The sequence below is a fragment of the Myodes glareolus genome, chromosome 1, assembly GCF_982192425.1.
Source record: "Myodes glareolus chromosome 1, mMyoGla1.1, whole genome shotgun sequence".
Taxonomy (NCBI): Eukaryota; Metazoa; Chordata; class Mammalia; order Rodentia; family Cricetidae; genus Myodes; species Myodes glareolus.
In genome coordinates, this window is record NC_142026.1 from 61,225,970 (window position 1) to 61,239,837 (window position 13,868).

General features: G+C 55.8%; 1 protein-coding gene across 1 annotated transcript; it reads left to right on the forward strand.

Moving 5' to 3' along the window:
• Positions 1-8,273: 8,273 nt before the first annotated feature.
• Positions 8,274-12,931, forward strand: Erfl (ETS repressor factor like). Its single transcript, XM_087907888.1, has 5 exons — positions 8,274-8,340; positions 10,816-11,050; positions 11,282-11,477; positions 11,589-11,706; positions 12,390-12,931. Exons 1-5 carry the CDS (start codon positions 8,274-8,276, stop codon positions 12,833-12,835), a joined length of 1,062 nt encoding a protein of 353 aa, XP_087764014.1. The 3' UTR covers positions 12,836-12,931.
• The last annotated feature ends 937 nt before the right edge of the window (positions 12,932-13,868 follow it).

Genomic DNA, 13,868 nt, shown 5'->3' on the forward strand with positions numbered 1-13,868 from the left:
CCTCTGCCACCCTCTCCCTTTGTCCCATTGTCTCAGCCTGCCTGTCTCTGTTTCATGTTTCCCTGTGTCTTTTAGTGTTTCTCCTTGTCCCTCTTTTTTTTTTTTCCTTGTGATTTTGGGAATGTAACCCAGAGTCCTGGGCTATGCATGTCAGGAACGAACTCTCCCAGTGACCTATACCCCAGCACCTTTCCCATTGCCTTTGATAATATAGCTCAGACTGACCTTGACCTGGCTGGCAGCCAGCCTCTGCCTCCCAGATGCTGGGATCACAGGCTTCCAGCCCTTTTCAGGTTTTCCATAGAGCCTTGCTCGATTGTTCAGGCTCTTTGAACTTGCTCTGTAGCCCAAGCAGGCCTCCTGCCTCAGCCTTCCAAGCATCGGGGACTCCAGGTGTGTAGCACCTGGCTTAGCTCCATGTCTCTTTGCACACCCGAGTCTCTCTGTTTCTCTGTGTCTTCTACTGTCTGCATCTGACTCTTCTCATCGTTGTTCCTTGTGCTCCTCTTTGACAGTAGAGAATCTGGGGCCTTGAAATCATCCTGACGTGCGTTCAAGTCCAGGCTTCATCGTTCATCCTTGTTGGACTATGTCCAAGTTAGCTTTCCCTGTCCAAGGCTCAGTTTTCACATCTGTGAAATGGGCACCACATCAGTTCTCCCTCTACAGGTGGTGGTAAGATGGTACTGAGGGAAACGACAAGGCCAGGGTTATGTAGGGGTTAGACTTTTCCCTCTGCATCCTCTCCAGTCCTGTCTCTTATCCAGGGCAACCACATGGCCCGGCCAACAGTGAGGAGTGTGTGCACTGCGAGGAGAATGGACCAAGAGGTGGGCAGAGGAGTCCCAGCCGGCAAGGCCTGGGCATGGGACTGGTGCGGAGCTGGGGACAGGGATCGATCCGCCTCGGCGGCAGTGCTAGGGCCAGGATTGCGTCTTGTCACAATAATTTATTGCTCTCATCCCGTCTGATCGATGGCGCTGAATTAGCACCGTGCCTGATGCCCCTGGAGCCCCGAGCTTCCCCCAGCCTGGCCGGACCCTGCCCCTTATGGGATCCCTGTGTCAGCCCAGCTCCCAGCACCCAGTCCCGATGTCCCCTCTAGGGTCCTTCCCTGACTCTGTCCCCTCACCTCCTCTGTCCCTGACCCCCTGCTGTGCGTGTTGTGTTCATCTGGATTCCACCAAAATATTTGGTCAGTCTTCGCCAGACCCTGCAAGAGAACCCACACCACCACACCAGCACTGTTCTAGAAAACTCTCTGACAGCATCACCGTTGTTTTACCACCTATCTAGAGCCCTGTCTACTCTGGGAGGCTAACAGGACCCCTGGGGATGAGGCCAGGACTTCTGATAGGTAAGGTGAAGAGAGGGGTAGGCACCAGGACAGGGATGGTAGAAGATCTAAGCTGGCGGTGGGATGGACCAGGTAGAAGTGAGGAGTGGTGGGTTTTGGAGTAGAGGTGTGAGGGACCTCAGGGAACAGCAGTGCCCCAGCCTGTGCTGGGCAAGGCACAGAGAAAGGAGCCATGAGTCCACACTGGGTGAGGGGCACGCGGGGGGGGGGGGTCGTCATCGCAGGGTGGTGGTCCTCTGGCTGTCACACTGGGTGGGGGGCACACGGGGGGGTCATCGCAGGGTGGTGGTCCTCTGGCTGTCTGAGCCCTGGTCTCCCTCATCCACTCTCTTGCCTCTGCCCTAATCCCTCAATTTTCCGCATCTCTGCCCCCTCCTCTGTCTCCTCTCTCACCCAGGTTCTCTGGTGCCCCGGCTCTCAGCTCTCTGATTTGTCTCATTTCAGCCCCTCCCCATTCATTTCCTCTTCCTGAGTCTCCCTGATTCAGTCTCTCCTGTCTCTCAGTCTCTGTGGGTCCAGCTTCCTCTTTCTAGCCTAGCTTGGGCCAGTCCACTTTATCTGTTCTGTATCTCTTGCTCTGTCTCTGGTCTCACTGCCTCTGTTGGCCCTTCCCCTCTTTCTATGACCCTCGGTGTCCGTTACCAGCCCCCCAGCCTCTTCCATGACTCAGGGTCTCTGTGAGGAGTAGCCTAGGCTGGGCTGCTTGCATCTCCACTTCCTTCCCCTCCCCCAGCACTGTTTGGTAGGCGGGGTGCGTGGCACTGCAGCTCCCACCTCCCTGGGGACTCTCCCTCACCACTACCCCCACTGACATCGTTCTGAACGCTGGCTGCAGCCCCAGGGACATCTGTGCTGAGACTGGGGCTCCAGGAGAGAGACAGAGACTCAAAGAGACAAGCATGGCTCCAGACAGAGATACCTAAAGAGAGAGAGAGATAGAGACATGACTAGGTGGGGTGTGAGTCTCCATTCCTGCCCTTCCAGGCACTGGGCTCCTCTGCCCCTTGCCTGGTATGTCCTGACCAACCCAAATCTGGTACCAGCTAGACCTTGTCCAGACCCTGGCCCTGCCGTGCAATGAAGCCTTGTCAGAAGTCCCCTTGCGTGTGCCTGTGTGTTGCAGTACATGTAAATATGGCATGTGTCGATTGTTGTGCGTGTCCCCAGGCACAGGGATTGGGTGTGTTTACGTGCGAGGTTGCAGGGCTGCGCAAAGCCGCGCACACCATGTCCATGAATGTGACAGTGGGACACGTGTGGTGCCCAGCTGTGCGTGTCTAGTATGACTGCCCAGAACGTTGGGTTGTGCTGTGTTTGGTGTTTCTGCATCGTGTGGCTGTGCAGGGCTGTGCAGGGCTGTGGAGTGACCAGGGTAGGACAGCCCGTCCCTGAGGGTGAGGAGGTAAGGAGACTGAGTCCAGGAGAAGCCTGGTGGGAGGGCGGGCGGTGGGGGGGGGGGCATTGGCAGTGGGGTTGCTGAGAATGAGGGGCCCACCAGGGAAGAGCAGCAGGGCATGGCTCCAGAGGTCCCTGGACCTGTGTCAGACCCCAGCTGTGTGGCAAATTGATTTCAGTGGGAACTGCGTCTCTGAGCCCACGTCCGACTCTGGCTGTGGATGCTGATGGTGTTCTCTGTGTGTGCATGCACATGCAGTCATTTGGGAAACAAAGTGTAGTAGGCTGGATAGAAGGCTGATCTGCAGCTGTGTGTGTGCATGGCCAACCCTGAAGAATGCTAACAGCTGTGTGTGTGTGTGTGTGTGTGTGTGTGTGTGTGTGCACACAATGTGAACTTGGGCCAATGCTGTGTGTGAGGCTGTGTCTATAAACGACATGTGAGAAAGTGTGTTTGGGTCACCGTGTCTGCCTCCATGTGGGCCTGCGTATCATGGGTGACTCTGTATGTAGGGGTTATAGGGGATTTCAGTTCTTGCATTTCCTGTGTTTGTGTGTGTCACTAAGTAACAAAGGCTGTGTTTAATGTGTGTGGGAGGTGTCATGTGTTTAGTATCTGTATGTGATGTGTGAAATTTGGTATCTGTGTGTAATATGGGGATAGCATGGGTAGCATGTGGAAGTGTGACATTTGAAATATGGTATCTGTGTGGTTTCACACATACCACATGGAATGTGCCTTTGTGTGGCATATAGTTTCTATGTAACCTGCATGTGTAGTATGTGTGTGGTGTATATATGGGGGTGTCATGGGTATGTGTACACACAGTACGTGATAGGTTTGTGACATGTGGTATGTAGTGTTTGTGTATATGTTACATGGGAATGTGGTGTGCTATATGTAATGTATGTCGTATGTCATGTGCTGTGTGTATGGTATATAGGAGGAGTATATAGTTTTGTCTGTGGTGTATATATGGTGTATGGTATGTGTGCAGCATGTATGTAGAGTGTATACAGACAATCTGCTGTACATGGTGTGTGATGTAAGTATGTATACTGTGTGTATATGGCATGTTACATGTGTACAGCATGTATATGGTATGTGTGATATATAGGATGTGAACTATGGAGTGTTGGCACAGAGACACTCCTGCCTAAGCGCCAGGCCAGAGTGTTTGGTTGATGACAGCAGGGGTGGGAATTGAGTGATATTTGAAGTAAGGGTGGCAGATACTGGTCTGACAGCACCTCCAGACCTCTTCTTTGCCAGGACAGCCATGGGTGTCTTGCTGCCTATGGTGAGGTAGTCCCTGAGTCTGCCTTTGTATATACCAGACATGGCTAGAACCTGGACAGATAGGTGTGTTGAGTACAGGCACCCCGTTGTATGTGACTACAGGGACCACAGCCCTACACTGGGTGGAACAGGGTACGCACTGCTTATGGAGAAGGGTTCATAATCAGGGGCTAGCAGCATGGCCCTGGTCTAGGGGTGTGTATGGTCTGCATGTCTGTGACCGAGCAGCGTCCTTGTGCATCTGGACATCTGGACTGTGTGCACAGCTGTGTCCACACAGACATGTGATATGAAGAAGGCTGCATGCTCCAGGGTGTGGTGTGTGTGTGTGCGTGTGTGTGTGTGTGTGGTGTGTATTCAGGGGCAGTGGGGGGAGAGGGGTCTTGGGCCGTGTCTCTCTCCTCTTTAGACAGAGCCCTGGAGAAGATATGAAATTTAAAAAAAAATCAATTTTCATTCCACTTGTGCAGATTGTGTTAAGGGGAGGTGGGAATGGGGGGGCCTGGGTGAGGGATGAAGGGGCTGGGGGCGGTGTGAGGCCTGAGGCAGCTCCCGAGGCGGCCAGCGCAGCTTAGAGAAATCAAAACAGCTGGTTAAACCCCAGCCCAGGGGGCTGGGGTGATGGGGTAAGGAGACAGAGGCAGAGAGGCCCAGAAGCCAGGAGGGACAGAGGGATGGACCCGGAGCCGGAATCAGAGGTACACAGAGATGAGCAACAAAAGACCCTCAGTGACAGATAGACAGACAATGAGGGGGATATGATTGAAGACTGACGACGAGACAGTATGAGGCAAGCACACGTTTTGAACACACACACAGAGAAATGTTGAAAAGACCCGTAGACGGTGGCCAGACAGGCCCATGGTGGCAGCAACAGCAGTGATGCCAAGGTCCAGTCGGGCACCTCTCAGTGGGCACCCTCTCTGGGGGTGGGGGCTGCTACGCAGGTTCCCCACTGTGCAGATTGTTCTGGGGACAATGACTGTGGCTATGTGTCTGAGTTGGCCCCAGACACAGAGCGGCACAGCCAAGTCAGCAACGAACACACAGGGCCACATAGACAGGCACCAGAGACCCTCCGCCAAACACACACACATTGGGTCCTGTGCAGACAGGCACACAAAGCATCCCTGACATAGACGGGTGTGTCTCTGTTTTCCCTGACACTGTCTATGTGTGTGACTGTGTGCCCGTGATTGAAGGTCTGCCTTCCCATATTTGTGACCACTGGTGAGTGACAGTGTGCCTGTGTTAATATGCATCAGTCTAGTCAGATCGTGTGTTTGCTACTGTTGAACATGACAATGTTGCTGCTGTGTGTAGCTTCAATGATGTGTGTGGGCTGGGCTGCATGGGTTGTGTGTGACTGGGGATGTGTGTGATTCCCTTGATCTAGACAGGGTGTGTTTTGTGTGTGATGGTGGAGTAGGGGACGTGGTAGTGTACGTGTGACTGTGTTGGCCTGTGTGATGTGAGCTGTGTGCTTGCAGTAGGTGTGGGTCTGTGTGATTGTGCTTGGCAAAGAGCAGAGGCGGGCAGCCCCTGCCCGCCCAGCCCCTCTCCAACTAGCTGCCTCACACGCTCAGCTCACACATTCGGTGCCATGGCTGCGGGCGCTAGAGATGGGGGTGAGTGGGGTGGAGGAAGCAAAATAAAATTAAAAATTAAAGCTTGCCCGGAGTCCCCATCCGCACCGTGCCGGCCGGTGGGGAGGAGCACATGATGCGGCTGCTCCCCCTCCTCAGCCACTGGGGCTGGGGCCTTCTGTCCATCTGTCCAGTGGCTCTGTGAAGCTCCTGCCTGGTCCTATAGCCCCAGGCCGCAGGCCCTACTTCCTCCCCGGGTCGATCAGCAATCAATGGGGCCAGGGGGGTGCCAGGGGCATGGCGAGATCAAAGGGGTCCCAAGAGAGGGACACTGGGACTGAAAGAGAGACCTGGAGATAGACATGGAGATGGGGACTTCGCAAGAAACAGAGACTCAAGACAGAGATGTGGAGACCCAGAAATGGAGAAAGGAGCCCTGTGGAGACTAAAGACCCAGAGACCCAGGGACAGAGAGATGTGGAGACCCGGAGAAACACTGGTCATGGGTGGGACCCAGCTGGAGGGGCCAGTCGCGTCCTGGGGTGTGTGTGGGGGTGCTGACACACACAGGACAGAGACTAAACACAGGAGATATAGAGAAAAAGTGGCGGCAGAGACTGCAACAAGGTAGAGACGTGTGGAGAGACGACGGGAGGGAGCGTGGGAGCAGGGCCCGGAGCGCCGATCCCACGGCTCCTCGTTATAACGTGTCCGGAGGAGGCGGCGGGGAGTTGAAAGCGTTGGGAAGAGAAATCAAAACCAACACGGAAATGAGAGGGGCCAATGGGGGGTGGGGGTGGGGAAGGGAGGAGGGGGGAACACAGAGAGGCAGCGAGAACAGGAGGGGGGAGTTAGATGAGGGATGAGTGTAGGGAGAGAGATAGGGAGATGGTGGAGACACGCGGCAGAGAGATGGGATGGGCGGGGCTGAGAGGAAGGGAGCAGAGAGGAGGGGAGAGAGAGAGAGAGAGAGAGAGAGAGAGAGAGAGAGAGGTGGGGAGGTGGATGAAGTGAGGGTGGAGAAGGAAATAGGGGTGGGGGACCAGGAGACAGCCGTGGGAGGGGGTGCAGAGGCAGAGAAATGGGAGAAAAGAGTTGAGGAGAGATGCAGGAAGACACTCCAGGTGCAGGGAAGAGGAGGCCAAGTGCAGGGAGAGAACGGGAAGAGGGAGAAGCAGAGATAAAGAAGGGCTCCCAGAGAGATGGAGTATGGGAGGGATGGCCATGGGCAGGGGAGACCCCAGGGCTGAGGTGGGGTTTATTATGGAGATGTGGTAGGGGTGAGGTGTGTGGGTGTAGAACTGCAGAACTGCGGGTGCGAGAAGACCTAGTGGGTGGGTGTCTGGGGGGTGCATGGGGATCTCTGAGTGCAGGCGGGATAGCTAAAGGATTTGTCTGAGGCTATCTGCAGTGGAGGGGGGCAGAGGAGTGGGGGGCAGAGGAGTGGGGGGGGCAGAGGACTAAGGGTGAAGGTGTCTGAAGGGCAGAGCTCATGGAGGGGGGCAGTGCTAGGAAAGGGGTGAGGTTTCTGAAGGAATGGGAATTCAAGGGGTCTGTGCAGGGAGGAGGCAGATCCAAGGGAAGAGGCTGTCCTAAGCAGGGGCACTGCCAGAGGAAGTGGTGTCCGAGGGCAGAGACCAGTTGAGGAAGGGGTATCTAAGTGGGGATGCCAATCTGAGGGGACTGGTGTCTGAGGGAGAGTCTAGGGTGAGGGCAAGGGTGTCTGTGGGAGGATACCAATCTGAGTGGACGTGTGTGTGGAGGACTCTCTGCTGGGAGGGAGTATCTGAGAGGGAGGCTGGCTGGTCTTCGAAGGAATGGCTGGAGAATCTTTGAACAGCAGGTTTGAGGCAGGGGTCCATGGGTTCTGTTCATCGTCTGCAGGCTTGGGTCTGCTTTGGGAGGAAGGGAAAAGACTACTGGTCTGAGGGGAAGGACTGGGGGGGGTTGGAGCTCCTAGAAGGGGTGCCTAGAGGGCCAATCTCAGGGGAAAGGATGATGGAGAACCTTTGGTGAGCGACAGGTTTGACAGGAGGGTCTGTGGGCTCAGAGGACAAACTAGGGGTGTGGGGGAGGTAGTGTCTACCTGGGGAAGAAAGGGAAGGGCTGGGTCTGCTCCTCCCAGCCCGGCTAGCAGGTACCCAGCTCTGCTATCTCTGAGCTGGCCACTGCTGCAGCATGAGCCACAGAGGGAGCTGCCGGGGGTCAGCCAGGTGGGGGCGAGTTTGTGTTTCTGTGCGATAAATCTGAAGTAGCTGGAGAGAGCCACGGGCACAGGGAGACACCCAGGGACCAACCCCTTACTCCCCCAGAAGTCAGGCGGGAGGCAGGATAGCAAGAAGTGGGCCTGGGGCATCGGGGTGAGTGGAGGGTGTTGAGAGCCTGCGGCTGGTGAATCCCTCACTGGGCTAGAGTGAAGAGGACCAAAGAGATGGGGAGGCAAGGAGGACGGAAGGGGAAGGATGGTGGCTCTAGTTAGGGAGCCGGGCTGCCAGAAGGGAGAGAGTGGGGACTGAGGGCAGCTGGGCGGGCTGATAGCAGAGAGCCTGGGAGGGGGAAGACCCGCAGCACCCGCTGGCTGACCCGGTTCTCTCGCTGTCCTGTCTGTCCCGGCTTCTGCAGGGCTCGCTCTGCCATGGACTGTAGCTGCGTCTCAGACCTTCTCTTCGCCCCGCCTGCCCTGCCTGCTCTCTGGACCCCTGGTAACTGTAACTGTCCTGTCCATCAGCCCTCCCCGCTCCGCTCCCAGGGGCTGCACCCTCTCCTGTATATTCCCTTTTCCTCATCTGTCTTATGTACCTGTGAACCTGTCTGTCTGGGTCTCCATCAGTCCCCTAACTACAAACCCTTTCTTGAGGAACTTGACCAGAAACTTCAGGGCCCTCTCTCTCCCTGCCACCTGCTTGCTGGGACGCAAGGGTTGAAGGTCTTTTGGAGGATGAGGACCAAAGGAACTGAGATCTGGTATTTCTCTGCCATGTACACCTAGTCTGCACCCACTCAGGACCTACTGTGCTGAGGGCAGAGCCTATACCTCTAGGATAGGCACAAGGGGAGGGATTCAGCCTAAAGAGAGGATGCAAGAAGATGTGTGTGGTACTCAGGGGAACAGGACCTGCTTGGGCATGCAGGGCTCACTAATAGGGGTGAGTCTTTGAGAACCAACCGTTTGGCTGGTTGCCGGGAATTTCATTGTGGCGTGTTTGCAGGCATCACATTTCAGTGTTCCTGAGGGGGTAACAGGGCAGTGTCTGCAGGAGGCTGTCTTTGTGTGAACTTGTGCCTGCTCCACAGACTGCACCCCAGAGGGAGGCCACAGGAGCAACTCTGGGCTCAACATCTCGGGGGTCATGCATGTGTACATTTGGCATCTGCCAGCTCGTGTGCTATGCCTCTGCCTTGGTGGGGAAAGGAGGCTGTGCCTGTCTCTGGTAGTCCGTGGCATCCTCAGCAGGTAGCTGAGGTACATTTTGGAGTGTGTGGATAGATGGCCCTGGACCTGTATATCAGATCTGGGCTTGGTTTTTGGGCTGTGTCTCTGTGTGCCTCCCATTGCTTGGTTCTGGGGATTGTCTGTGTCTGCTTTCTGTAGCAGGTCCCCTCTCCATTGAATCCCTTCTTGTCTTTTGGTTGTGCAAACATGTTTGTGACGCAATGGCTTTCCCGAGGAAGGGTACTAGGAGTAAGGCTAGGCCACTGTCCATCTAGACTGATTGATCATGGCATCTGAGGTGAGACTGACCCTGATTAAAAATCCCTCTTCCATGGGGAATGGACAAGAACTGCCTGTCCTTCAGCAGGTAGGGCATCATGTGCCCACTTACACACCAGAGGGCAGCCTGGGTGGGACTCTGCAGCTCCTTGCCTGCCTCTGGGACCTCAATCCAGAGAGGGCAAGGAATGTTCCCCTGGCTGCACAGCACTAGATCCAAGGACACAGGTCTCCCAGCTCAACACAGTCCCTTTCATCCCCAGCTCTGCGGCGGCTTCCCCGAGCCCTCTCCCGCTTCTCTTGCACTGCTCCCAGCCTGCTAGAGGTCAGATTAAACCATGTGTTCACACCTGGGTCATGCCAGCTCTCGGAAGGTAGGAGGAGATGGAGGATGACATAGGAGTTGCTGTGGACACTGGGACCCAAAGCCTTCTAGGTTGGGATGACCAGGGGTGGGCAAGATCTCTGCCTGCTCCAGGCTTCTAGGGGCATATGGATAGTAGATGCTCCTTCCAGGGTGAAGTAACACCAAGTGGGCCATGGGAGCGCTGACATACACATGCCTGGATGTGGCCATGGGAAGGGAAGTTGTTCAGTTATCACTGTTACCCTGCATGTGTTCAGCTGTCTATCTGGGGACTTTGGTGTCATTGCTTCATTGTCTGTCACACCAGGTATTAGCTGGGCTGTTGGGCTCATGTGTCTCTGTCATACACTTGTCAGGGGGACCAAACAGAGGCCTTTAGTGTATAGTGGTGATTGTTGCAATGGGTGCACAATGCTGGGTTTGGGGTCCTTATATCTTAGGCAACCTCTCTATCTGGTGTTGGCCTTAGTGGCCCCAGGCAGGAGTGTGGCACTTGGGTGAGATTGTGTCCTATGGGATAACATTGCAAGTGGCTGTGTGATCTGCTGTCACCATGGGAACCTATAGGTCTGGGCCTGCGTGCAGACACACACCTCACATTGGAAAGCTTGAAGATGGGTGCATGGATGTGGGAGGGGACACATTAAAGGCACATAGATACATACATGGATACATGTGTGCTCCAATGGGGCCTCAGGGAACCGGCCAGTTGTGAGAGCTGTCAGGACACAGGAAATATCAAAGGTTTCCTAACAGTGTAGCAGGGTTAAGGGTGATCACTGTGAGGGTGTGCCCTCTTGGCCACCCCTCAAGATAGCCATGGATGCAGGAAATGTGTCCCCCTCAATTCCATTCTCCCCTTCCTTGGCTGAACCTGGGGCAATTGCACAAAACATGTTGGGAGCACAAGCCTAGGGGCTTCTTCCAGCTGTTTAGGTAACTTGGGGAGCAGACTCAAGCAGGAGAGGTCTGAAGAGTGACACACAGGCCCCTAGAGATGCTCCTCAGAGACTGAACATCTCAGCTGCAGACTCCAGTGAGACCCAGAACCCTATCTCAGCTTCCTAGCCCTAAAGCTTCCCTGTCTTGTGTCTCTAGGGTTTGCCTTCCCAGACTGGGCCTACAAGCCGGAGTCCTCCCCTGGCTCGAGGCAGATCCAGCTGTGGCACTTCATCCTGGAGCTGCTGCAGAAGGAGGAGTACCAGGGCGTCATCGCCTGGCAGGGGGACTATGGGGAATTTGTCATCAAGGACCCTGATGAGGTGGCCCGTCTATGGGGCATTCGCAAGTGCAAGCCCCACATGAATTATGACAAGCTGAGCCGGGCCCTGCGGTGAGGAGGGGCTGTGGGCCAGGCTCCCATCATGCTCTCTTCTCCCTTCACTGTCCCTTCTGGTCCCCCTAAAAGGTGGGGGTGCTCCCTCTGTATCCTAGAACTGAATTCCATTGGATCTCAGTACTTGTGAGTGGAAGTTGGGTGGGGGTGGCAACAAGAAGCACTTGAGCCCAGCTACTGCCTCACCCTCCCCTGCCCCTCCCCAGAACCCCATCCTCTCTCCCACAGTTACTACTACAACAAGCGCATTCTCCACAAGACCAAAGGGAAGAGGTTCACGTACAAATTCAACTTCAGCAAAGTTGTGCTTGTCAATTATCCACTGCTGGACATGGCTGCTGCTGCTACTGGCTCCCCACTCTTGTTGACACCTGGACCCTTTGGGGGGGCGCCTGGGCCAGATGCTCCACCCCTGACCCCTGAGGTGAGTTTGGATACTGCCATCTTAGGGCTGGATCTTAGTGGGGTGTCCCCTACATCATGACCCTCCCCACAGAGGGCTAAGCAGTACTGCCTTCCCTACTTTCCTCTCTAGACCCTGCAGAACCTGTTCTCTACCCCACGCCTAGGAGAGCCAGGGGGTCGGACACCCCTATTCGCCCCAGAGACTGATAAACTACGTTTGGACAGTCCCTTCCCATTCCTGGGTTCTGGTAAGGGCCTGGGGCTGGGGGTGGGGGGATCTGCTCATGTGGAAAAAGAGGCCTGCAGGGGACAAGACAGAGGGATGTCCAGGCTGGGGTGTCTGGAGTTTCTGTGTGGTTGCATGTGTTTAAAGGCCAGGGAAGGGGGTGACAATGTAGCTCAGCTTACACAAAGCCTCAGGTTACCTACGCAGAAGCAGCTGGGTGTGGCGCACATACCAGTGACCCAGAGGCGAGGGGCGCACTGGAACTGGAAGGTCAAGGTCAGTGTCACGCTGGACTACACAACCCAGCATTCAGGAGGCAGGGAGATCACAAGCTGGAAGCCAACTTGGCTCACACAATTGGAACACCTCACAAAACCAATCAAGGCAGAGACGCTGCTGCTGAGCAGCTTGCCGGGGAGCTGGCAACTTGGCAGGGTTTTGGGGGGAGGCAAGTTAAAGAAATAGGTAGGAGAATGGAGAGATGACGTGGAGGAGAGGTGGGAGAGCCTGAGTAGAAGTACACTGGGGAGGTCCACCTGGTGCAAGCTGGTCCCCTTGGGCAGTGGGCCAGTCTGACTTGTTCCCTATGTCACCCCCCAGGTCCCCAGTGGGCAGTGGGCCAGTCTGACTTGTTCCCTATGTCACCCCCCAGGTCCCCAGTGGGCAGTGGGCCAGTCTGACTTGTTCCCTATGTCACCCCCCCAGGTGCCACCAGCTACTCCAAGCCCCCCAGCCTGTTGGGTCCTTACGGCCGCGCCTTCCCTGACTACCCCTGGAACTTTAACCCATACCTCACGGGCCCTTTCCCCAAGTTGCCTACCTCTCTCTACCCACCTCACTTCTACCCTAACCCATTGGGTTCCCTGGGACACTTGCCCTCTGCAGGAGCAGGGGGAGGTCCCATGGCTGCACCCCTGCTTGCTGCAACAGGGGAGGGCCTGGGCCCTGAGCGCCCCTCGGGGCTGGCAGTCGCCCCTCGTCTGGCACTGCCAGGGGCGGGAGGTCCAGAGGCCACTCAGGGTGGGAAGGAGGACAGCGACTCTGAGCTGGAGATCACCGACGTCAGCGGCTGCAGCTCTGACAGTGAAGGCGATGAGGGTCTACCCGCATCCCCCAAGACCAAGACAGGCAAAGGGGGGAGCGGCAGCTGAGCGGTGCAGGGTGGATTCCGCTGGTGACCAGGGTAGTCTGGTCTGCCCTTAACACCAGCCCAAGGCCCAGGACTAGCCCTTGGCACCTCCTGGCCATCTCCTCCAAGACCTGAGTGGAGGTCACACCTTCTCCACAGAGTGGGAAAGGGAGATGATGGCCTCCAGTCTCCCCCAGGTTTCAATTTGAGGGGGAAAACCAACTGGCCCCACTCTCAAAGTGCAATATGGCGCCCAGCCTCCCCGACCTCCTATGTGCTGTGACCTGCGTGTTTGTGTGGCAGTGTCCCCAATCCAGTGCCAGCCCCCTCTTGAAATTCTCCCAGTCAGGTCCCCCTGGGGACAGGGAGCTCAGAGCAATAACCCCGCCCCCACCCCCACCCCCAGAAGGGGTCCCCTCCCCATTGGCTCCCCTTGAAATCCCACAGCCACTTCCAGAGTTTACTACAACAATAAAAGAACACGAGTGTGAGCTATGGGCTACCTGGCTGGCATTCTGGATGACCATGGGGCTCCAAATGTGGGGGGGGCACACACCTCATATCCACTGTATGTGTGGTGTCACTGTTACAAGTGAATGGGGACAAGATGGTTAAGGTACAGATGTTTGTTGTCAAGCCTGACGACCAGAAGGAGGACGGAGAACCAACTCCCACAGGTTGTCCTGACATGGCACCCATGTGTGCCCCACCACAATTTACTAACTAAAAATGTAAGACAAGTGAATAAATGGATGGAGAGCCGGAAAGGAGCCAAGAGTCATGGAGGTGACGTGGGTCAAACCCAGACATGGGGCCCCATCGCTCTCACACACACAGACATCTCCTTAGATAATATATATTAAAAATAAACCTCCATTCAGGGTATAAAAACAGAGCAAAGGCACTTGGGGTGGGGGGATGGAGGGGTAACCCCCCCATAGGCAATACTGAGATGGCCTGGAAAATGGGGATTATGGTGGTACTCTGGGGGTGAAGCCCTGAGCCCCGAAGCAAAGGCAGGAGGGAGAAAGGCAGAGGCCAGTGTGGGAGGCAGG

Bases quoted from the DNA above. Each gene is read 5' to 3' on its own strand.
- Erfl (XM_087907888.1), top strand. From the start codon at position 8,274: ATGGACTGTAGCTGCGTCTCAGACCTTCTCTTCGCCCCGCCTGCCCTG. The intron at 8,341-10,815 runs GTAACTGTAACT...TTGTGTCTCTAG, and splicing joins GCCTGCTCTCTGGACCCCTG to GGTTTGCCTTCCCAGACTGG. The intron at 11,051-11,281 runs GTGAGGAGGGGC...TCTCTCCCACAG, and splicing joins AAGCTGAGCCGGGCCCTGCG to TTACTACTACAACAAGCGCA.